The sequence below is a fragment of the Micromys minutus genome (genome assembly GCF_963924665.1).
Source record: "Micromys minutus genome assembly, chromosome: 22".
Taxonomy (NCBI): Eukaryota; Metazoa; Chordata; class Mammalia; order Rodentia; family Muridae; genus Micromys; species Micromys minutus.
This window is the reverse complement of record NC_137957.1, coordinates 41,859,824-41,882,924: the sequence shown is the minus strand read 5'-3', so window position 1 is coordinate 41,882,924 and position 23,101 is coordinate 41,859,824. Positions and strand designations below refer to the sequence as shown.

At 43.5% G+C, this 23,101-nt stretch overlaps 1 protein-coding gene across 5 annotated transcripts in view; it reads right to left on the bottom strand.

Annotated features, from left to right (window-relative positions):
• Positions 1-4,829: 4,829 nt before the first annotated feature.
• The window catches only part of NR1H4 (nuclear receptor subfamily 1 group H member 4), a gene marked incomplete at both ends in the record, with an annotated part of 60,310 nt that continues 42,038 nt past the window's right edge, over positions 4,830-23,101 (bottom strand). For all 5 annotated transcript variants that reach the window (XM_080936003.1, XM_080936004.1, XM_080936005.1 and 2 more), the window contains 3 exons: positions 4,830-5,068; positions 6,413-6,526; positions 21,770-21,916. In XM_080936003.1, the coding sequence (XP_080792129.1) occupies positions 4,830-5,068; positions 6,413-6,526; positions 21,770-21,916 (500 nt within the window). The remainder of the gene's footprint in view (positions 5,069-6,412; positions 6,527-21,769; positions 21,917-23,101) is intronic.

The window sequence follows — 23,101 nt, the reverse complement described above, 5'->3', positions numbered from 1 at the left end:
TAAAGAAAAGCCAGTGATTGGGTAGGACAAGGGAGGTGGAGAGAAGAGAGGTCTAAGAGGTCAGGGGAGAGGAGAGTGAAGGTCGTGGCAACATGGAGCTTCCCAAGGACCAGCTGGATCCAGGTGGGATTGATTGATATTAAAAGCTATAAACATTAAGGATTTTACAGGTCTAATATCTCATACAGAAGGGCAGTTTGTATCTTTGTCTATTTGATGCAATCTTGTTGTGTAGAGGGTTTGTGGATTGATAGTTGAATATACAAACCTGTATGAAAAGCTATCAGGCTGTAGAGTTGTATTTATGTGGGATTTGGGGGTAGAGAAACACCCCGGGACAGAGGCAGAGAATATGCGGTAGTAAACAGCCAGGGAAGGGAGTTTCTCGGACAAGTTGAGCTGTGGGGGTGGCTCACACCGGGTGCCTGAGGTGTGAACGGCTCCGTATCAGGGTCAGGCCTGAGGAGTAAGAACTCAGGGCCAATTAAGAGATAAACTCATTCATTTGTTTATTTTAATATTTACTGCAACACATGCCCAATTAAAATTAAACACCTCATCCTGACATAGGGTTTACCCTTTTTCTCTTTTAAACTGCCATTTGCCTATGGGCCATGTCTGTCCCCTCTCTACCCAGAAACAGTCCTTTGTCCCCGAAGACAAATACCCTTTCTCCCTCTCTTTTGTTCCCTTCTCCTCTCCCTTGCCCTCTATCTCTGGTCTTTGTCCCTTATCCCTGCCCTCTCTAGGGCAAATCTCCTTTGTTCTGAGAACTTGGTCTTGGAGAGTCTTGATCTGAGTTCAAAGTTCCCTACACACAGACAAGCCCAATTTTAGTGGATAAATGTTCTTCCCAGTCTTTATAATGTATTATGTATGCAGATTCATAGATTCATAGATAAAAGAATTTACAAACAGGCTAGAGGGAAAGCCAAGACTAATTTTTTGGGGGTTTGTAATTAAGAAAACAAACAATAGCTGTTGGGAGGGAAAGGGCTAAGAGGACAGTCAAGCTTTCTGACTAGAGGCCAAGAAAGGAGACAGGTGTAGCAATGGAAATCTGCCAGCAGCTGCAGAGGTTGGGGGAGGTGGGTGTCTGGGAGTAGAGCAATCCTCGGGTGTCTAGGTAAGCAGGTTTAGGATTTGGGCTAGTCTCACCAAAAAAAAAAAAAAAAAAAGGTGGAACTCAGCGTCATATTTTTTAATTAGAACTCAGAAAATGAGAGGGACTAGAAATGAGAAAATACCTAGAGTTTACCCCTCCCCCTTAAATATCCACTAGTGAGGGATGGAGAGATGGCTCAGCAGTTAAGTACTAACTACTTTTCCAGAGGTCCTGAGTTCAATTCCCAGCAACTACATGGTGGCTCACAACCATCTGTAATAAGATCAGATGGCCTCTTCTGGTGTGTCTGAAGACAGCTACAGTGTACGTATATAAATAAAATAACCTCCTAGCGAACCACATCTACTCAGAATGCTTGACGCTGGATGTGTGGATGTTAAGCACTTCTGACATCAGGTGGCTGTGGTTTGGTTCTAAGGTAAGCAGTGATTGCCAGTACTGGGGAGTAAACTGAGCCCACTGAGTAACAACGTAGCCACACCCTCTACCACCGAACCATAGGCCTCCTCTCCCTCTTCAGATGACAACCACAAGGCTAAGTTAATGTCCAGACTCTGACCAATCAGCTCTAAACTGCTGCTTTCCACAACCCCCCTGTTCAGTTTAGTAATTCTTTAGAATATCTCAAAGACCCCAACGGAAGCTGCTCTAGGACTGTATTAGTCAGTCCCATGCCCTTAAACTGCTGAGGCAAAGTTCCCGACAGAAGCCACTGAAGGGAAGAGAGGGCGTCTTTGGCTCACAGTTCATATGGCACCGAGGAGAGCCTAGTGGCTAGAGAGGCCCAGTCCATGGCTGCAGGAGCTTGCAGTATGGCTCCAGCAGATCAGGAAGCAGAGTACTAGTCCAGATCTGGACAGTTGCCTGCCTCCACCAGTGAAGCCCATCTTCCAAAGGTTTCATGAACTCCCAGAGTCACCCCCACCACTTAGGGAGACCCCAAGAGTTCAAACCCAAGCTTGTGGGAGACACCTCACATTCAGACATAGCATTCACTCCAAAACAGCAGCAGCAAAGAGATGTACAGGACATGGGGAACAAGGAGCACCCAAATTCCCTTTCCCAGCATGCCACCCTCCAAACCATCCCTGTATGGCCACTAACCCAGTTTTCCAAATCTCAGTGTTGGGAGCAGAGCTATGGAGACTGCATAGACATGATTTATTTAATCATTGGCTTTTGGTGTTGAAGTCAGATCACCATTCCCCACCCCCTAGAATCTAGGGTTGAGACAGAGAGTTCTAGTCCTTTAACCATGTGGTTGGACCATCCCAAAGCTATCTATGGCCCCACCAAGAGTCATTTTCGTAACATAGCTTAGATGTGGTTAAAGGAAGCTTGCTATGAATATCAAAAGATGTTTCTCTACCCTCACCACTGAAGGATACAGGGTCGGTTCAACATGTGAAATCAATAAAAATAAGAAATCTTATAAACAGACTTAAAGACAAATATGGCATGGTCATCTCAGCAGCTAAAAAAAAAAAAAACCCAAAAACTTTGACAAAATGATTTCATGGTAAAAGTCCGAGATGTGATAGGACTGGAAGGAACATTCCTCAGCATAAGAAACGTGCTACATGACTAATTATTGTAAATGGAGAACAAACTCAAAGCAATCCCATTACAACCAGGAACGAGGCAGGGCTGTCTGTCCACTATCCCTGAGTTCTGAAGCTGTGCCTGACAGCTGGAACAGCATCCCAAACTGTATCTCTTACAGCACCAGCTGTATCTCTTATAGCATCAGCTGTATCTCTTACAGCATAGGCTGTATCTCTTACAGCATTAAGTTGACTTTCCCACATGGTAAACATAGTATTTGCTACTGGGAGCTTTTGACCACTTCAGTACATCCAGACCAACAGGATGTTGTCTTCAGTGCCCACGGGTTCCCATTTCCCACCACTTCCCCCATGTGTTGCCTGCGATCCTGAGACACCAAACCACACTCTGTTCCGCCCCCCTGCCAACCGAACCTTTCCTTTCAAGCACTCAGGAGTTTACTTCAGTCTTAACTCTGTCTTTCTTCAGGTGGGCCTGTCACTCTTCACTGAGCAACTAAATCTTTCTAAACCAGACTCTACTATGTGAATTTTCCATTGGTTTATTCAACCATTTTCACCACGTTCCGGTCATTTGAAGAATTCGTTTAGTTCCCACCCTCCTTTGTCTGTCCCCTCTTTCACCTAGAGTTCCCCTGGCCCACAGACTAGGGAACTCTTCTTTGAATCCCAGGGGAAATTTCACCTCCACCAAGGGATTTCTCAGGGTTCTGTGTGTGATGGTTTGTATATGTTTGGGCCAGAAAGTGGCATTATTAGGAGGTGTGGCCTTGTTGGAATAGGTGTGTCACTGTGGGCGTGGACTTAAGACCCTCACCCTAGCTGCCTGGAAGTTAGTCTTCCACTAGCAGCCTTCAGATGAAGATGTAGAACTCTCAGCTCCTCCTGTACCATGCCTGCCTTGATGCTACCATGCTCTCACCTTGATGATACTGGACTGAACCCCTGAACCTGTAAGCCAGCCCCAATTAAATGTTGTTTTTTATAAGACTTGCATTGGTCATGGTGTCTGTTCACAGCAGTAAAACCCTAACTAAGACATGTGTTAGCCTGCTCTGCTTTCCACTACCCCCCTTGGAAACCCCCTCCCAGCTGTTACTGGATCTTAGCCTTGTCCGTATATGGCAAGGAGGGAGTTTAGCAGAACTCAGCATTACAGAGGACTTTCCTTCAACTTTCTGTTTGGTATCAAACAGAACCCGAGCCGTGCTATTTGGATTCTAGTGTTGTTTTGTATCTCTTTATAGACTTCGCCTACTAAGCAAGTTCCATATGGACTTACTTCAGGAGAAAGAGGGATTTCAGCTCATTACTTACAGAAGGTGTTTCATTGTATTAGGCAAAGGAAAAGAGAGAGAAGATGGCCACAGTTGAATAATGAAGGAAGGAAATGAACCAATTCCTGCTTTGGAGAAGTATCTAACAGCTGTGCACTGCAGCTGCACGAGTGAAAACAATGGGGGGAGGGGCGCTGTGTGTGCAGAAGCCACAGTGTACATTTGAAGAATTATTTGCATGCTCTGTAAATGCGATTTCAAGACCCCAACAGCCTTGACAGTGGGGTTTCTTCAAGAAATATTTTATGCAGAAAATCATTAACTTCCTGAATGGTGAGAAGGTTATCCCAAATGAAGGAACATCAACCATGGCTTCTGCAGAGACCGAAACACTACTTTTCTATTTTAAGAGTTTACTTTATGGAGATTACTGACCTCCAACTCAATGAGATTTCCACCATCACTTAAAGAGATACTCGTCAATTTTCTTTTCCAGATGACAAGTCTCTTGTTATTATGTTCAGTTTAATTGTCTCAGTTGACAACAGCTCTTTAATAAAATATATATAATATTGTCGAATGGAGAATAAAACGAGGTTGTCCCTTGCTTGGGAGACAGAATTGAAGTAACAATTGATTTAATTAGGCAAAAGGGCATGTTAGTGGGGTTTCCTGAAGCCTTTACAAGTGTAGGGGAAGCAATTCTACCGAGCCCGTATTTACAATCGTGGGAATTGTATAATTGCTACATAAATATTCATTGAGATTCTTGAGTGAAACCAGGTACCAATGAAACAAGGGAAGTCCAATATCAGGCTTCTGTTCCGAGGAGGACAGGAAGCTAACCCCTCCCCGTATCCATCACTGCACATCCCAGATCTCGCAGAGGAGCGGGGTGAACTTGTGGTCGTTCACCCTCCAAGACATCAGCATCTCAGCGTGGTGATGGTTGAATGTCCGAAGTTCTGTCAAGCGACCCAGGAGGCAAGCAAAATGCTGAGGGTTCTCTGGCTGGTGGATCTTACACAGTTTTTGCAGCACATCGAGCAGAGGCTCCTGAAGCTTCTCCACTGCCTCTCTGTCCTTTATGTATTGTCTGTCTATGTGAGGGTTTGAAATAAAACAGCAAGATTAAAAATGTGAAAAAAAACACTAATTGAGGGTGATTATGGCAATGGCTTTTTAAATGTGTAGATTTATACATACATATAAATATATACATATTCATACATATATATTGTGCACTTAGTTGCACAAAATTTTCAATGTACTAAAATGACTTGTGTGTACATACACACATAACTACACATATACATACAGAGATGTATACACACATATGTACAATGGACTTACAGGTAGAACAGGATAGGGAACACCAAATGCTCCCAGAAGTGTCTCTAAATTCCCTTCCCAATTGAAGTCATTGAAGGAAACCCACACACAGCGGGTGTAAGCATCCTGTCTCAGGGGGACATTGCCAGACTTCCTGGGCAATGGGGGACCTTCGTGTGTAACGTTAGGTCTCTGCCAAGTGTTTTTCCCCCTCAAATTATAATAATTAATGCCCAAAGAATAGCAACTAGTGCCACCTACTTATCACACATGAAAAGTCATCTAAGGCTAGCACAATGTGCTTTACAAACCTCAAATGCAGTACTGCTTGTATCCAAATTACTAAAGTCAGCTTTGAAAGTAGATTTTATTCACAGAGATACTCAGGACTACAATCTTTAACACACTAATAAAATTAGAAGCATATGATTATACAGTGACTATTAAGCATCTCTTTGAAGAGCCATCCAGGGAACATCATAACTTTTAAGGAGAGCCTTGTAAGGAGTCTCCTAAAGGACTGGCTGATCTCTGCTATGTTACAACGTATAACATGTCTTTGATGTCCCTGCATAAGTATCCATCTCTCAGAAGAGCCCTCCCTGATCACTAATGAGCATCTCTTCCCACTTCCTTCCCATCTAGTCTCATCGAGGTAATTGTTTTGGAGATGAATTCTCACTGTATAGCCCAGGCTGAGCTCCAGCTGGTACTCTTCCTCCACTAATGCAGGCATCACAGGACGGGCCACTGGGCCTGTCTATTATTATTACATATTTTGTAGACATTCTGTATCTTCCTCACTTTCCTAGAACAAGAGCCTTATAGAAAGACTGTTCCATTTACTCCTAAAGTCTGCAGCCATATCCAAGGTATACGAGGTGTTCAACAGGCAATTACTGAACCCATAAGGGTAATTTTTTCAATATTAATTGAAAGCATATTAAGATAATAATAATGTCCTATTTGAGTAGTAGATTTGTGGGTCATTTCACTCTCTTTTTGTGTCTCTGTTTTTTTTTTTTTCCCACATTTTTCTCAATCCGCATCACCATGACTATGCTGAGAAAGAAGCAAACCGTATAAAAATACAGACATGAGGGTGAAGTTACCTGGAGAGAGGATGACGATTGCTGTGAGCAGCGCATACTCCTCCTGTGTCATTCTCAGTTCCCCAACACTCTTATAGAAACTGAACATCGGGGTTATATACTCATCAGAGATGCCTATGTAGGAAAGTTCAAAGAGCACAGTTATCATAGCAGACTTTTAATTCTAGTTATCATTATTGTGGTGACTGTGTGTGTATGTGCGTGCATGTCTGTGTGATCGTGTGTGTGTGTGTGTGTGTGTGTGTGTGTGTGTGTGTGTGTGTGTGTGTGTGTGAGATCAGGAGCATGGGTGTAGCCGTCAGGGTAGGAGTTTGTGGAGTTGGTCCTTTCCTTCACAGAGATTCTCAAGATCTAATGATGTCTCAAGATCTAACGGTCAAAGCCAGAGACATGCTACCATTCACATTTGTCTCCATGTGCACACAATCATTTTGTTATGATAAGTTATACATCTCGGCCAAAGGAAGTGTGGGGTAAGAAGACCAAAGTATTCAGAGGACAGCCTCCTGAAGGATGCATTTGTCTTTGATTTCAGCTCTGTCTTTGTTTGGACACCAGTGAGTAACTCAGTCTGTCAAATATGAAAGATTCCACGTAAGGACCAAACCTCCCACCTCTCTCCCAGGCCACATCCGGATGTCTCCACTTTGAGTGATCGACACCCTTGGCATCTAGTCGTCCACATGGACATCTGGTATGTGGTCCTATGGGCTTCACCGCTTCCCCTCACCCCACGTGCCTTACCTCCTATAGCTCCTCTTCCAAACCCACTCATTCCCCACTGTTTCGTCATTAGGTTTTCTAAGATCCCTCTAGACTGGTTCTCAGCCTCCCTAAGGCTTCAAACTTTTAGTACAGTTCCTTGTGTTGTTGTGACCCCCACCACCACCATAAAATCGTTTCGTTTCTACTTCAGAACTGTAATCTTTGCTACTGTTATCAACTGTAATGTGAATAGCTGCTGGGCAGGCCATCTGATTTGTGATATGCAGGCTGAGGACTGCTGCACTAGCTAGACACGGAAAAGTCCGTAAGTTGCCCCAAGAGACAGAGCTGTGAGAGACAACGCATGACTGGAGCCTTAGCTGCTCGGTTTCCCCTGCTTTTCCCTCACACAGTTTCCCTTTAGCCAGGTTCAGCTTCAGTTTCCCTCAGCAATTCCGTTTTCCCGGTGCCTGTACACCCGTGACTGTCTTTGCTCTGAATCCCCTCACTCCTGATGAACTTTAGTCTCGTTTGTAACTTAAGACAACCTGTGTCATCTTTTCTCCTGCTTACTAAAATATTAGTTTGGGGCTTGTACTACATACGCATGGTCTCATTCCAGAGGAGGGATGTCAAGGAGACATGGCTATGACTTGTTGATGGGTGGAGGTGAGGACCAGTCTCCCAGGATTGGTCCACCCGAGAATCCATTGCTTTCTTCCTTCCTAAGCCAAATCTAGAACCACCGAATTCTGGCTGAGCCAAATCAGAATATAGTTGAGGCCCCTGATGCTTAAGGGTGTGACTTTCAACTTGTACACCTTATAAAGTCAAAGTGTCAGCAAGTTAAATCCTCACCCTTAGATGAGCTTAAAGTCTCCTCCAAACTGAGGCTTTGGCCTCTTCCAGAGATTAAACATACCACACACCACCGCTCCCTCCCCCATCGTTTGATTATGTGGCTTCTCTTGACAGCCAAGTCTTTGTTTATCAAGTGGGAGATTGCATCAGATGGAAGAGTGCCCTTTATCCAGCTGATACAGAACTCCCCATGACCAGACAACATTCAAGGCATAGAGTATGAACCTGGGAGTGGGGCCCGATGCTTCCTTCCATCATAGGGTCGGGTTGGAGATCGTGAGTCAACTCTTGACTTCGACATCTGATTCATATAGTATTACATAAAACAGCACAGAGAGTATTTTACTGCAAACCTGCCTTCCAGTCAGCCCTCAACGATGGGGCAGGCCGGTAATTCCAATTAACTGGGAACCTGAGGGAGGAAGAGAGCCTGGGCAAGCCCTGCCTAAGCTACAGAGGAAGTTCAAGGACAGCTGGGCCACCTAGTGAGACCCGAAAGCTACTACAGATTCTTAACCCACCAAAGTGCAGAGAGTATAGGACTGTGGAGAGCCCAGTGGCAGGGGTTACATCTGCAAATCACCCTGGTACCTAAGGCTCAAGGAAATTACAAGAGCCAGGGGACCAGAATGTCAGCTTTGTGATAGTGTCTCCTAGATAGGTTGGGTACTACAGTCATGACATCTCAACATTATGGCTGCCCACATGAGCTCTGCATAGTAATCCCATCAGTGGATAAGCCAACACAGATGGGGGGAGTTTCCCCAAGTCTCCACCCCTGGATGAAGAATTGAGGAAAATCAATGGCTGATAAGAGAGGGAGAATCCATTTTCTCCAGGGATGAGCCCCTTCATAAACTACCTAATCCCAGTGGTCTGCCTTGAACCTGTCCACAGCGGGCATGGGTGTAGTAGATAGGAAAGAAGAGGTCTTGAGTTCAAAGCAGAGCACAGAAGGTTGGTGTGTGTATGTGTGTGTGTGTGTGTGTGTGTGTGTGTGTGTGTGTGTGTGTGTGTGTGTGTGATGTAAATACAGGACCCATGTATAAAATTCTCAAAACATTAAATAAGTAAAAATAAATTTCCAAACACTTGCCTAGCTTGTCGTAGGCTCTGGGTTGAATCCTCAGGACCACAAAAATCAGAAAGACATACCGTTTATCATTGCTAAGCAGGTGAATTGCATTAACAAATTAATTCATCATGACCTCACCCTGTTTTAGTCTAGATTAGATTTGTGTCCTTCTGTCTTTACAAATCTTTTTTTTTTCTTTCTTAATTTCATGTGTGTTGGGGGTTGTGCCTATGGGAGGGTCAGGAAACAGCTCTTGGGAGTCAGTTCCTTCCACCACGTGGATCCTAGGGATCAAACTTCGGCCATGAGGCTCAGCAGCAAGAGCCCCCATCTGCTGAGCCAATATTGTGTACACACGTTTGTGTGTATGTGTGTGTGTATGTGTGTGTGTATGTGTGTGTGTGTGTTTAAAAAAAAACTCTTTCACTGTTTGTTTTTTGACACAGGTTCTCACTATGTAACCCTGGCTGTCACTGAACTCTCTGTGTAAACCAGGCTAGCCTCTGCCATCCAAGGGTAGGGATTAAAGGCATGTGCCACACCCCGAGCTGAAAGATCATTTTTCTCCCTCCTGGGGATGAATACAACTTATCCGATCAGTGATTTGCCTCCAGATTTTTCTGGACGTTAAAGCAAAACAAGATTTGTAACTTTTTTCTTTTCTTCTTTTTTTTCAACTAAAGATGTTCTTTTTACCTTCAAAAATTTAGCAGTCTTAGCTGTCTCTAGGTACATGTCTCTAATCCCAGCACTTGAGAAACTGAGGTAGGGGGATGCTGAGGTCAACGGGCAGCCCAAGGCACAAATCAAGACATTGTCTAAAGTCAAGTAAGGCCTTCTTTATGCCCCTTCCGTACATGAGGTCTGCACCCATAGAGAAAGAGTACCTAAAACGCATGGTTGGACCTCAATCTTACTTTATTCTGTTTTTAAAGAGAACCCCAGTAAATTCCTAAAAGTTTTAAAAACTTGTCTAACAGATTTATGTAGAAAAATTTATTTTTATGGAAATTCCTTCAAAAATACATTTTAAATGGGGGAGTAGGAGTGGTTCAAGACAAGGTCTTTCTTAGAAACCTTAGCTGTCCTAGAATTTGCTCTGTAAACCAGGCTGTCCTCAAACTCACAGTGGCCCTCCTGCCTCTACCTTTTGAGTCCTGGGATTAAAGGCATAAGCCTCTACCTCCTGCCTCATTTGAATTACTTGGTATGGCTACCAAATAATGTTTCTAGCCAAAGTATATTCCTGTTTTTACAAACATACATACACATGAATACACTTTCTACTTCCCACAGCTGTGTTTCCCGAGCCAGCATCTGTTTACATCGTTCAATAGACGGAAGACTGGGTGAAGAAATGTCACAGAGAGGGCTGTCATATCTGTGAGCGTTTGTCAGAGAATTACCTGTTCTGTTTGCCAGTGACCACACACACTTTTGGTCATTTTTGAATGTCCGTGTGAACGAGCAATTGCGTTTTTATCATTATTTATGAATGGCCAGTTTGTCCCAGGAAGTGGCTTTCCAATGTACCGATCTGCGAGCGAATGTCTCACAGAGCGCACGTTACTTGTGTAGCCAGAGGGCAAGCGGCTTAGTGTAGCGCAGAATAAACCCCTTTGTTATGAAGTCATAAAAATAGCGCTAATGTTTGCTTATGTGTGTATATACACGTAAGCATGCCACGCACTCACGGAGATCACAGCACAGCATCTAAGAGTGGGGTCCTTCGAATTCTCTCGTCCCTGGGATCGAACTCAGATGATGAGGCTTTCTGGCAAGCACCTCCACCTGCTGAGCCACCTCACTTGCCCTGGGCCATAACTTTAAATGCCACGGGACTCAGAGATACTATCCAAACCAACGAAATCTGAGGATGTTCGGTATTTAGAGTTCATCTCCGACTGCCAAATCGCCTAGCTTGCTCATCCTTATTTCCAGCCTCTAGTGAAGCTACCTCCACCGGTTAATTACAGTCGATGAAGTCTGGGGGAAAAAATTAAAATGCTTACTACGAGTGTTTTATTTTGTACATGTAGAAGCCGGGGGTGTAGAAAAACATGTAGAAAATAAGTAACATGTGAGTTTTCAAAATTATTGTTCCTACGAGTCAGATCAAGAGCAAGTCTTCTCTGGGACTCAGACTAAGGACTGTAGCATGAACAAGAAGAGTATTTCAAGTATTTGGGAACCAGCTGTTTCCAGTATAAAAGCGTAACAACACCATCCTGAAGGGGGCAGACCTTTCCCGTTTACCGGCATCTCTCTTCTTTCTTTAACTTGATTGGTTCAGGGTTTTCACTCTTAGTACCAGTACTCAATATTGGCCACTAGAGGGCGCTATTTTCTAACGCAACCACAGAGGCTGTCTGAAAAAGTTTTGAGTCAATTAGCTTACTTCTGCACCTCTGTTTCTTGTTTTTTCTTTTAAAAGGGGAAGGTGGGTTCTGTGACTGAAAAACTGTTTTTGAAAGGATCAGAAACGCTGTCTGAAAGAATGAGCCCTAACGTAGAGCTCAAGTGTTTACCTGAACAAGACATCCAAGCCTATAGATGCCTTGAACATCCTTTCAGACTGTTTTCCATACCCTGGTTTGTTCCCGATGAATGAATGACAACTCCTCTGGAATCCTGAAGTTTAGTTTGCTCCAGCACAAGGTCCGTTTCCGTAACAGCGGCAGCATCCAGAAATTCTGCTCAATTCTATTCACCGAAATTAAAGGGGGACTCTGCTAAAATTCTCAATAGAGATTCCTGCTGTCCTCACTTTCAGCCATGACCGCTGTCCTGCTTAGAGGCGATGCTCACAAGCTCTGGCCATTAACTAGAAGAACTTGCTCGAGGAGAAAGCTAACACATAAGGAGAGAAGAGCAAGGAGACAGCTGCTGTGTTTCTCACCGTGTGCTGAGCCCCCAAGTTAGCTGCTTCACGGCCTCTTCTGGTTTTCTATCTGAGCTAACGGTTTTTCTACTTTCAAAAACCATTACCAGGGATCAACCCCAGGACGTCGGTATATGCCTGGCAAGCATTCTACCATTGAGGTATATCCCCAAGTCAACACTGGCTATCTCCCTGTATCCCTGCAGCACACTGACTTGGCAACATGAGCTGGTTAACAGGCTCCAGAGACCTTGTCTCTGCCTCCCGGCACCGGGGTCCCAGATGTATGCACCCAGTTTGTCACATGGGTGCTCAGTTCAGGTATGCATGCTCACATGGTACCCACTTCGCTGACAGCCACCTCCACGGCCCCTGCTCCCCACTTTCTACCGTTCCAGGGTAACATTCGGCTCAATTCTCTATTACCTTCACCTGAGATCTTCTAACAGATAGTGTCTCTAAGAAATGACATATTATACTTTGTCTTCAGGATTCCTCCCTGACACCCATAGCCCCTGTTAAATCGAGGCACTGCACCCGACCGAGTTCAAACGGTGCTTTTCCGTGACACTTTCCCTGGCACTGTGACAGCCACAGAGCCGGAATTTCTTCTCCCTGCTCAGTTCCACCACACCTATCCGACTCTCTCCGTGCGAGGCGTGACAATTGTACACAAATGTATAAGGTAGGAAAACGTGACTGTACGTCTACAGAACCTAGACCGGGAAGGCTGCTCCTCGGATGTTCCGATTCATCCCTGAAATGTATCTCTAATAACTCTCCGGCTGATGGAAACATAGGACTGTTTGTAGAATCGGACAGTGCTGTGTTTTTCTGGTTCCTTGTGACAAAGGAGGCGTAGTTATAAAATGTCACAGAGAAAAGCGATGTCAGTAAGTCAGTGAGCGGGCCAGCGGGATGGCTCAACAGGTAAAGGCGCTTGCCACACAAACCAGACAACCTTAGTTCGATTCCTGGGACCTGCGTAAAGGCGGAAGGAGAGAACCAACCCCCACAGAATTCCTTTGGACCTCTATGTGCAACCACAAGCAGAACATGCACACACTATAATAATGAGTACATTTGTGAAAAGACCATGAAGCCATTCTTACCATATTAAGACCCGTTTCAACTGCTTAACCCTTACCAAGCTGGCCATCTGTCTCTTTTAATTTTTAAAAGCTCCAATTAGTTTAATAATGTAAAAAAATGGTTAATTTAAGATACTAATTAAATAATATGCTTTCCACTCATCCTAATAGCAAGATTTATTCGGTCAAATTAGTCTTAACTGGTGGTGAGGACTCCCATGGGTTTGGACAGCCAGGTTTCCAGTTGAACTCAATGAATATTCCATCCATACTAGTTTACCAAGTAGGCCCTGAACATCACAATCGTGCCAGATGACAAGCTCTCGGGAAGCTCACAGATCAACGGAACAAGAAGATATACAAGTAAATGCATAATGCCCAAGGCTGCGCAACTCAAGGTCTTAGAGAGGAACAGTGTGTCTGCCCAGTGATACTAAAAATATTGACCCGTAAAATACTTTGATACATGTTCATATGAAGAAAATCTCTCTCTAGAAGTCAGCCTCAAATTTTCCATGCCAAAGGCAACATGTGATCACCCTGAGAAGTAAAACCTGAGGTTGTAAGAATGGAAGCTGACTTAATGATCTGTTGGCCTTTCTTACTTAGAGCTTTGCACTCTCAAGCCTTTGAAAGACGCTACTTGAACTCACAGTTGGTTTTACTGCTTTTCTGTAAAATGTAGTTATAATGTATTTATTTGTGCATGTTCCAAAAGACAGGATCCTCGGATGTTTTTCCACACACAGCATCCTCTAGTAGGGCACTACGCCAGCTACCACTTCAGCATCCCACCCTGAGTATCTTGTTTCTCTGACCTTGTTGTCTGTGATCATTCACAGAGAAGCAACTTGACACCCCCTGACTGCCACTTATGTCGATGGGGGACAACGATGGGTTTTATCCTGACTGGCCAAAAGCTGGTAGATGTCAGACCTTGGTAATGGCAGGAGCACTATATGGAAGGAGCACCTACACTCATAGCCTAGGTGTCTGCTGATTATCTGTGTGGCCTCGACATTAGCGAATGTGACTCCCACCTACAGAGGCCACCTATAGACAACTAACAGGATGACACAAGAAAAGACAATATTCGAAATCGTGGGACACGCTCTCATTCCGACAAATACTTTCAAGTAGGATATTTAACTTATGTGTATTGTGGGGATAAAAAGGACACACATACCCCCCCCTCAGAATCCTGTAAACCTTAAGATTTACTTAAATCTGAAACAAACAAGACGATCTGTTTCATTTTATTTGGTTATTGCCCAGTGCCTTCCTGTTGAAATGTACCTGCGTCAGAGTTAGCAAGCCCACCCTGGTTCTATCATTTTGATAATCAGCATTATATGATTATTACCCTTATTAAGACTTTTGGCTTAGAAGCCTAGTTTGCGTTACAATACTATATTAGGATTAAAACCGTTGATACACTCACTTGCCCACAAACAACTGCACCACAGACTATGTCAGATACAAGGTCTCCAGCTTCCATGAACATAAATAAACACAGTAGTTCCCTTTAAGTAACAAAACCTCAGGAGATGGTATCTTTGTGTATATAATTTGGGTATAATAACAGAAAGGAAAAAGAGTATAAATTTGCAGAACAAGAAAGCTAATTTCTACATTGTATTCTTTAAAGGCTTGCCTAGGCAACAGCCAGACAACTTTGAAAGGCTGTGCTAGACCAGAAATAATATCCAATAGAAATAAGAAATACTCATTAGCATGGGAATAAAAAGTTACTCTTAAAGGTCATCTTGCAAGATCGGTTCCGATGTGACATGTGAACGAGACAATGCTCTGAGAATCACTGGGAGCAGAGAGCTTATACATATTAATAGATGGAAGAGACAGCAATATGGATAATAAAACGGGAATCAGCGTGCGAGTTCGGGTGGTTTTCATCATCACAATGTGGGGTTGGTATTTGCAGACAGTTTCTTATTATAAACAAAAGACATGTATATTTATTGATGTAGATTATATTCCGGAAAAACTTTATCACCGAACTTTCATGAAACTTGAACAATCACAGTTCTGAAACTTGCATTATAAGTCAAGAGGGTTTTTGTTGTTGTTGTTTTGTTCTGTTGTTGTTGTTGTTTGACCCTGACATGTACTGAACCTGAAGGAGCTTCTCATTTGGATATCCCACTGTGTCTGTATAAGTCTCCTTGCTCCCTCCTCGGCCCCTTCAGCTCTGCATTTCCCTTACAGACAGAAGGATCTTTCTGTGACCCATCCGTTCAGAATATCAGGAAGGTGTCACGCTGTAATGGAACTAAACAACTTTTCTTGCATTCAGTGTCCTTCATAGTCTAGTACATTTTCAGCTTCGTCAATAATACTTTCTAATCATCAGGACACTTGTGAGCGTGGACCATGGGCATTGTCTTGTTAAGCCACATCCTTCCATTTCCTGTGCCTACATTACAGCCTTAGACAATCCTGCTGGAAATATTCCTAGCTGTCCCTTCAGGATTCGCCTGTCCAGTGCCTGTCGAGTCCGCTTGCACAGGAGTGGGAGCACTCCTCCGTGCTCCAGTTTGTACAGTGCTCCTTACTTATGCTCTTCCACCTTCTCCATCCGTCTGCCGTTTCTGAAGGACAAAGGCCAGCACATGGCCCATACCTTCCACTATTGTACAGTCCCTCCTGTCTGCAGGTCCCAAAGGACCAAGGCCAGCCAGTGTGCAGTTTATACCCCGACATGTGTACAGTTTCATGTGCAGGGCAACCCGGGTATTCAACATGTATCTGTTTAGAGACAACGGAAGACGTGCACAGAAAGACCTCCGGGTGATGCCACATACTTTACATTCCCACATCATGTGCTGCAAAATGTGTCACACAGACAATGATGCTGCTAAATGGCCCCAGTATTAGGATCTGCCTACAACAGAGTTTCTAAATCTTGGCATGACTGAAACCTTGAACTGAGTAAGTAGATTGTTTGCTAATGATGTGGGGGTGGGGGTGGAGAGCGTCTAGCTTCTGACCATCAGCTGCTAGTAACATGCCCCCCCCCCCCCAGCAATGTGACAGTCAGAAATATCCTTGGATGCTGCCAACATCCGAGGGAGGAAGTGGATCAGCCGAGGCTGGAGGCCACAGTGCTACAGTGTAAAATCAGCAGTTTTTGCTGAGTTCGTCGTACGTTTGTAAAATCCGCCTTTCCCGGCAAAGTCGTTAGTTAAGAGGAAGAGGAGTGTTGGAAGTTGGAGGAGGAAGAAGCACTGGGTGATGGTTTCACACAAGATGACACGTTACTGGGGAAGAGTGGAAAACTGAGAGCTCTTAGCTGCACTTGCAATGTGTGGTCCACACCATAGGTGAGCCAACCATGCTCTCTTAGTCCTCAGGGGAAAGCAAGTGGCGGGTTGTACTCAGTCAGCTAAGCGATGAGGTAAAAAGCAAACGTCTGTAGCTCGATATAGCTTAGCACATCCGAAGGTCCTGGGTTCAGTTCCCAGCAAAGCCGTAAGCGGGTACGATGGCTCACAGTTTGAAATCCTAACACTCAGGAGTAGAGACAGGGGGATAAAAAGCTCAAAAAAAAAAAAAAAAAAAAAAAAAAAATCCTCTACCATACAGGGAATTTAAGGCAAGCCTGGGCTATATGAGAACGTGTCTCAAAATCGCTTTCCCAGAAGAAGCAAGTCGTTGAGTGTGTCCAGCAAATGATCCAGGAAAGGATCCTATTGATGGGGCAGAAACCTGAAACTAAGTACTGAGGGAAATGAGGTCGGGCAAAAACGTAGCACAGCAGTGCTAGCATAGTAGATGCTCAGTGGGAAGAGTGCTTGCCATGAAAACCTAACCACTCGAGTTTGGATCCCTAAGCCCACCACACACGGTAGCACAGGCTACTTCAATCTCCCCACACACTTACTGGGGATGAGCAGGCAGAGGCAGGAGAGTTGCTAAAAGCTTGTAGAGTGGCCAGCCTGGTGCAGCATTGCATAAAAGAGATTGTCTCAAACAAGCTCAAAGGTGAGGACCAGCACCCGAGAATGTCCTCTGAACAACACATGTCCTCCATGACACGCGTCCCCACTCACACACATGAACACAGACATATAAATGCATAGAGGAAAGAAGTAGCTCCAGCCAGTGGATAAAAGATTGGGAGTGGCAGCTTGGTGGATGAAAGCTCTTCAAAATAAAGAGTCACTGGAGTCAGTTGAAGAAGTGAGTGAGTAGGAAGGTAAAATGCTTGTCTTCCACCACAGCTCAGTAAAAACCTGGGCACTGAAGCTTTTAGGGTTGATGTATTGGTATTAATAGGGTATGTGTTTGGTACAGGCTTAATAAAATCCATCCCCAAATGTTGCAAAGAACAAATTACACACACACACACACACACACACACACACACACACACACACATACATACACACACACACACACACACACACACACACACACACACACACACACACATATATATATATATATATATATATATATATATATATATATATATATAAAATGCAAGTTGTGGGCCATTGTAGGACAACCACAGCCTGAGAGCTGTTCCCCTGTGAATGTTAACAACATGCTGATGCTGGTTGCATTTCAGCTGTTGGCTGATCACAGCCAGCATGTTCAGTGGCCTGTTCAGTGGACACCTCTGACCTCATCCCTCTCTTTACCCTAGCTTAGGCCTCAACTGCCCTGTGCTTTGAGTCTTTTCCCAGTCAAGCTTTCCTCTCCCTTCCCACAGGTAGTGGGAAGGCTCTCTCTCTCACCAGACCTGCTCCCTCCCTTTCTATTTTCCAGAGATTCTTATTGATCAATCCTTTGCATATTTAATTTCATCCTGTCATTTGCTCTAACCAAGACCTTAAGCTTATACAGCTAGGATAAAGCCTTGTGTGAAAATCACTTTTATAACATGGAAAGAGATGGAGTTAGAGACAGACAGACAAACAGGCAGACAGAGACAGAGATTAGAATATCTGGCTAATTAGTTCCCCTTCAGATCTCTACTCATCAAAACATTTTAATTTCTATGGCAGAAAGCTCCCTCCTCTATGCTATGTGGCACCTGAATGAACTTTGAACAACTTATCTTGAAAGGAGAGGGAGCCACATCAGAGTTCCTTTATCAACAATGCCTGTGCACTCACCTTACATATAGATCCCAAACAGATGCCTGATCCTTCAGACTAACAACTTCCAGAAAGACTGAAAAAAAAAAACCCAAAAACCAAACAAACAAAAAACCAAATTTCTGTGCTTAGGTTTCAGGGAGGGAAAAACAAGGAGTTATGATATCTGGGAAGACCAATCAGCTCCAGGTCTGGAATGGATGTGAAAGGGACAGTGTGACATTGTTTCCACCCCTAGAGCAGGGCCAGTAGAATGTGGACCTTCACAAGTGTTGATGGTTGCTGTGCATGTAGGGCTTGTCTGCATAATAATGTACATATTTTATGAACATTATTCCTTTATGTTCCTCCTTTAGAGAATGTTCTCCTTGCCAAGGTTAATGACTGTATAATAATCAGAAACAGCCTGAGTCTGGGAAGCAAGAATGTGTCTGATGTTTCTCAGCAAATGCTGTGACCTTTAGGACAACCCTTAAGGCTGTGGGAAAGAACTTTGAAAACATGAGTTCAAGAACTTTCAACTATGCAAAATATAAGTATGCAATATGACTGTGTGAGAAGCTTCACAAACCAAAACCAAAGCAAATCAAACAAAAATTAAACCGAGGCATCTGCACTAAAGAGTCAATAAAGGGAAAGGAATGCTTAAAAAACAAGGCTCATGGTTCAAGTAATAAAGGAGCACCAGGAAGTGAGGGAATGGTGATCCTAGAATTGGAATACCACGCAACCAAGTTTATTGTTTGTGTTTACAAAGGCAGGCAGATTTTTGGGTTCAAGACCTGCCTGTGACAGATGGAGTTTAGGTCGAGGCATGGTGGGAGTTGTGATCTCAGGGCAGGATCCTACCCAGCTAAGCCTATTGGTTGTGTTTACAAAGGCAGGCAGATCTCTGAGCTCAAGGTTTGTCTACAGAGCAAGTTCAAGGACAGCCAAACTTAGGCAACAAAAAAGTTGAAAAACAGAAAGTTTGCTTTCTCACATAAAATAGCCTCTATGTCTAGATTTGCCTACCACATGTGCTATGCCCAATGAACCGCATAGAACTTGCTATTTTTTTTTTAAAAAAAAATGTGCTTGCTGTCTTTTTTCTAAGAATCAAGGGTCTAAGGTTACAAAATGCTGATTCATGGGATGATCAAAAGGGAACTTGGAGTAAATGATTGAATTGATATACAAATAAGACTGGGCTTTGGTCTGCAAGAACAGAGTTATCCTATCTAGCAGGTTTTCTGACTTTAGTCAGAAAATCCAAGAGCTATCTAGAAAGCTATCACAAATAAAAGACAAAGCTGTCAGCTTTCACCCATCATTGACTCTGAGTCACATCTTTCACTGATACCATTCGGTCCTTTCTCAGGACCCTCTCCCAAGCCAAGGCTGGCAGATAAGACTGCTGAAGGTAAACCTCCACCCATGTGTTCATTTCCTCTCAGTAATTCTCCAGATGTTTCTTAAGCAATTAAGCATCTACCCCAAGAAGCATGTGCTAGGACCCCCATCACACACACCTCCACATGCCCCCACCAAACAACACACATACACACACACACACACACACACACACACACATGGGGGGGAGAGGGAGGGGGGAAAGGAGAGAGGAGAAAGAGAGAGAGAGAGAGAGAGAGAGAGAGAGAGAGAGAGAGAGAGAGAGAGAGAGAGAGAGAGATTAAAACAAGGTCCCAATCCATTCAAAAATAAAATCTACCATGTGACATTTATCTGGTAGATTTTTCTTGTCCACCTGTTCTAGACCAGAATCAATAATTTTAAAATGTTGACTATAATCCATACTTCTTGGCAACACAATGCCTTTCAAAGAGTCTGAGACAACAGCCTTAGATCCTTCAACCATCTCCCCCAGAGATAGGGATCACACCTTTGAAAATCCCTTATCTCCTTGCAGGAGTGTTCCATCCTGGTTTATCCTAAAGAGACTTGCAAATGTGTTTTCACGCTTGCCCTCTTCTGTTCAAAAACCTGTAACATCCTGCTATTACTTAGAAAATAACAGAATTCAAGGCTCTTAACCATCTAGTCTTATCCTCCTCCTCTCTGGACCCTTTATTGTAAGCCTAAATCTAACTGCCTCAACCTCACTCACCCAAGATTTCTGGTCTTTATCCTTCACCCACACTGGCTCTTCCATCCTACAAATGAGCCCCAAGCATCCAGATGAATTACTGTTCAAGGCCCAGTTCAAATGCTAACACAACCTTTCAGACTAGGTGCTTGTCAGCTAGAGCTATCACCTCTCAGCAATCTCTGTTTCTCTGTCTTGTTGGATTTCATCTAATTTGTATAGCTTTCTCTCTTTCTACAGGACCGTAACTTTCACAAAGAAGGCAGCCTGTTTGATTAATCCCCTCACCATAGCACTTTCCCTCTAAGTCCACATGAAACTAATAAATCAGTGACATCTTGAGAATAATGTACCTTTTGCAAGCATGCGCTGCTAAAACTCAGCTACTATACTTTAGGGTTTGGGGAGATAAAAACATGGGTCCTGAAAATAACTGTCAATTTTTAAACTGAGAAAACATTATGACTACAAGAGAGTTTACAAAGACAATCTCGTATGTATGTATGTATGTATGTATGTATGTATGTATGTATGTGCATGTGCGTGTGTAATACAAATACACACCTCCTTCGATTTCTGTTCTAGAATACTGGTTTTAGAAGTCTTTAACCTTTAGGGAAGATCATCTCTCATTATCCACCACCGTCCCCCAATCCATCCATAATCTCATAGTGAAATAAAAACACCTTATTTTAGGGATTTCCACCAAAAAAAGGGAAAAAAAAAGTCACACAGAATTTATAGAGATTCATCCTAGTGTCCCTTGGCATTTTCTGACAAAGTACTACTCCATAATAGGTTAAACTGGATTATGTGTAGTAAGGTTTCACCTTATCTCCTAGGGGGTAGTGTGATATATTGATTTAAAAGTATGGTTCTGGCTAGGGATAGGGGATTTAGCTCATTAGAAGGCCAAATGCCCATCACACGAAATGCTCCATCCAGTTCCAATCATTGCAAAGTAAATAAAGTTTAAAAGACATATGGTTTCTGAGACCGGACTTCTGCTTGACTCTGGAGACCTAAGGAGTTCTATCTGGGCTTCTTCATCTTCAAAGTAGGAGTGATAATAGAACCCATCTCATCAGATGATTTCAGTCTTTGATTATTCAGAACAATGTCTGGAATCAGGTACATGATATACGAGTGCTGATTATAATTATTTATTTTATTTTTAATAGGATGGGCAGTAGACTGATACTAGTCTTTCATACCTATAGGTTAGGAATAAATGAATCCTTTTTTTTTTTTTTTTTCTGAGCTGGTTAGACCCAGTTCTGTTGTACTATTTTTAATGAGATGAAATATTTAATGTTTCAAAGGTCTTCATCTTAGTTCAGAGAAGAATATTTTGCTGTTATTAAGAGGATTTTTGAACTAAGATCTCAAAAGTCCCACCTATTTAACCTATAACTTTTACAGTCCTTCTTCATGCTAGGCACATGGTCATGTAATGTTGCCTGGTGGATTAGGGCCCATCTTCATGGTTTGAACACCAATTTTTACTTAACAAACTCTTTAACTAAGTCACTTACCACTCTTTCGAATTCTTTCTTCCAACAGGTCTGCATGTCCTGCAGGAAGTTTCTTATTGAAAATTTCTGCTGAACGAAGGAACATGGCCTCCACTGCAGACCCTTTGAGCAAAGCAATCTGATCTTCGTGGTCTAATGTCTGAAACCCTATGACAATAATGAAATAGGTCAAGAAGTCTTGTTGGTGCAAAAGTGTTTCACACTGTTTATATAGGATGCTATTGCATGAATACAATCTCGTCATCAGATCATCCACACTGATAAAGCTTTCCCATCAACTGAAAGTGTAATTGTTTCACAGTAGGTCTTCAGGCAGGGTCAACTAAATTGCTGTTGGACCCCTCAGTGAGAAGCTTGACTTTTGTCTCCACTGAACCAGGCTTACTGAAGAAATTCGGTGAAAAGAGAAAGGCCAAGTGTACAGCAGGCTCATGCATAGAATTTGGCTGACTCAGACGAAGCAGCCCTCAGAAACTGGATGTAGGCAGACTCTTTTTGAGCCATTACTCTGGGCACACCTGTCATGCAGGGTCGACTCAGAAAACAAAAGCCCCCAGAGCCAGAATATCAGGCTGACCCGTGAGGCTTAGTCAGAATGTAGAGAGTGGGGAACGTATCTCCCAAGATGATTAGTGTGATCTTGAGGTCTGATTTCTGGGCTAACGTCTGCAATGTGGGGAATACAGACAAAACTGAGGAAGGACTATTCATTTTGAGGAGCAGAACATCATCTGGAAGGCAGGAAGTCCTCATCCGGGCTTTTAGAATACAACCCCCAGCAATGCGAAGGCTCTGATGCCCTGCCCATGGCCCCTCCCTGCCTCTCTCCTCCTGATATACTGAGGCCGTGGCTCTGTTGCTGTCTGGAAATGTGTTGGAGTCTCAGAGATGGATACTTTCCCCTGGTATCCCTGTAACTGTCCCTCCTCTACCCCCAGCAGGCATTAGCTCTGCTGCAAGCTTATCCCGTATAATGCTGTATAATGCTCCAAGCTCCCACTACACCCCGCCTGCTTCATGTCTGCCCACAGAATGCACCGCTACCTGTCATGAGACAATGGATTCACGCTTATATATTAGCTGCTACCTATGAAGGAACAGACACTTTTTAGAACAGACACTGATGACTTCACTTTTGTACCCTCAATGCCTGGCACATAAAAGGTGCCTAAAATTACCCGGGCAGCAGAATGAATAAATGAATGATTTTTAAAATCCCCTTGGGCAGCAGAATGAATAAATGAATGAATGATAAAACATTCCCCATTTTTTTTTTTTTTTTTTTTGTGCATTCACACACACACTGGGGAGGTGGAGGGGTGGCCATTCATG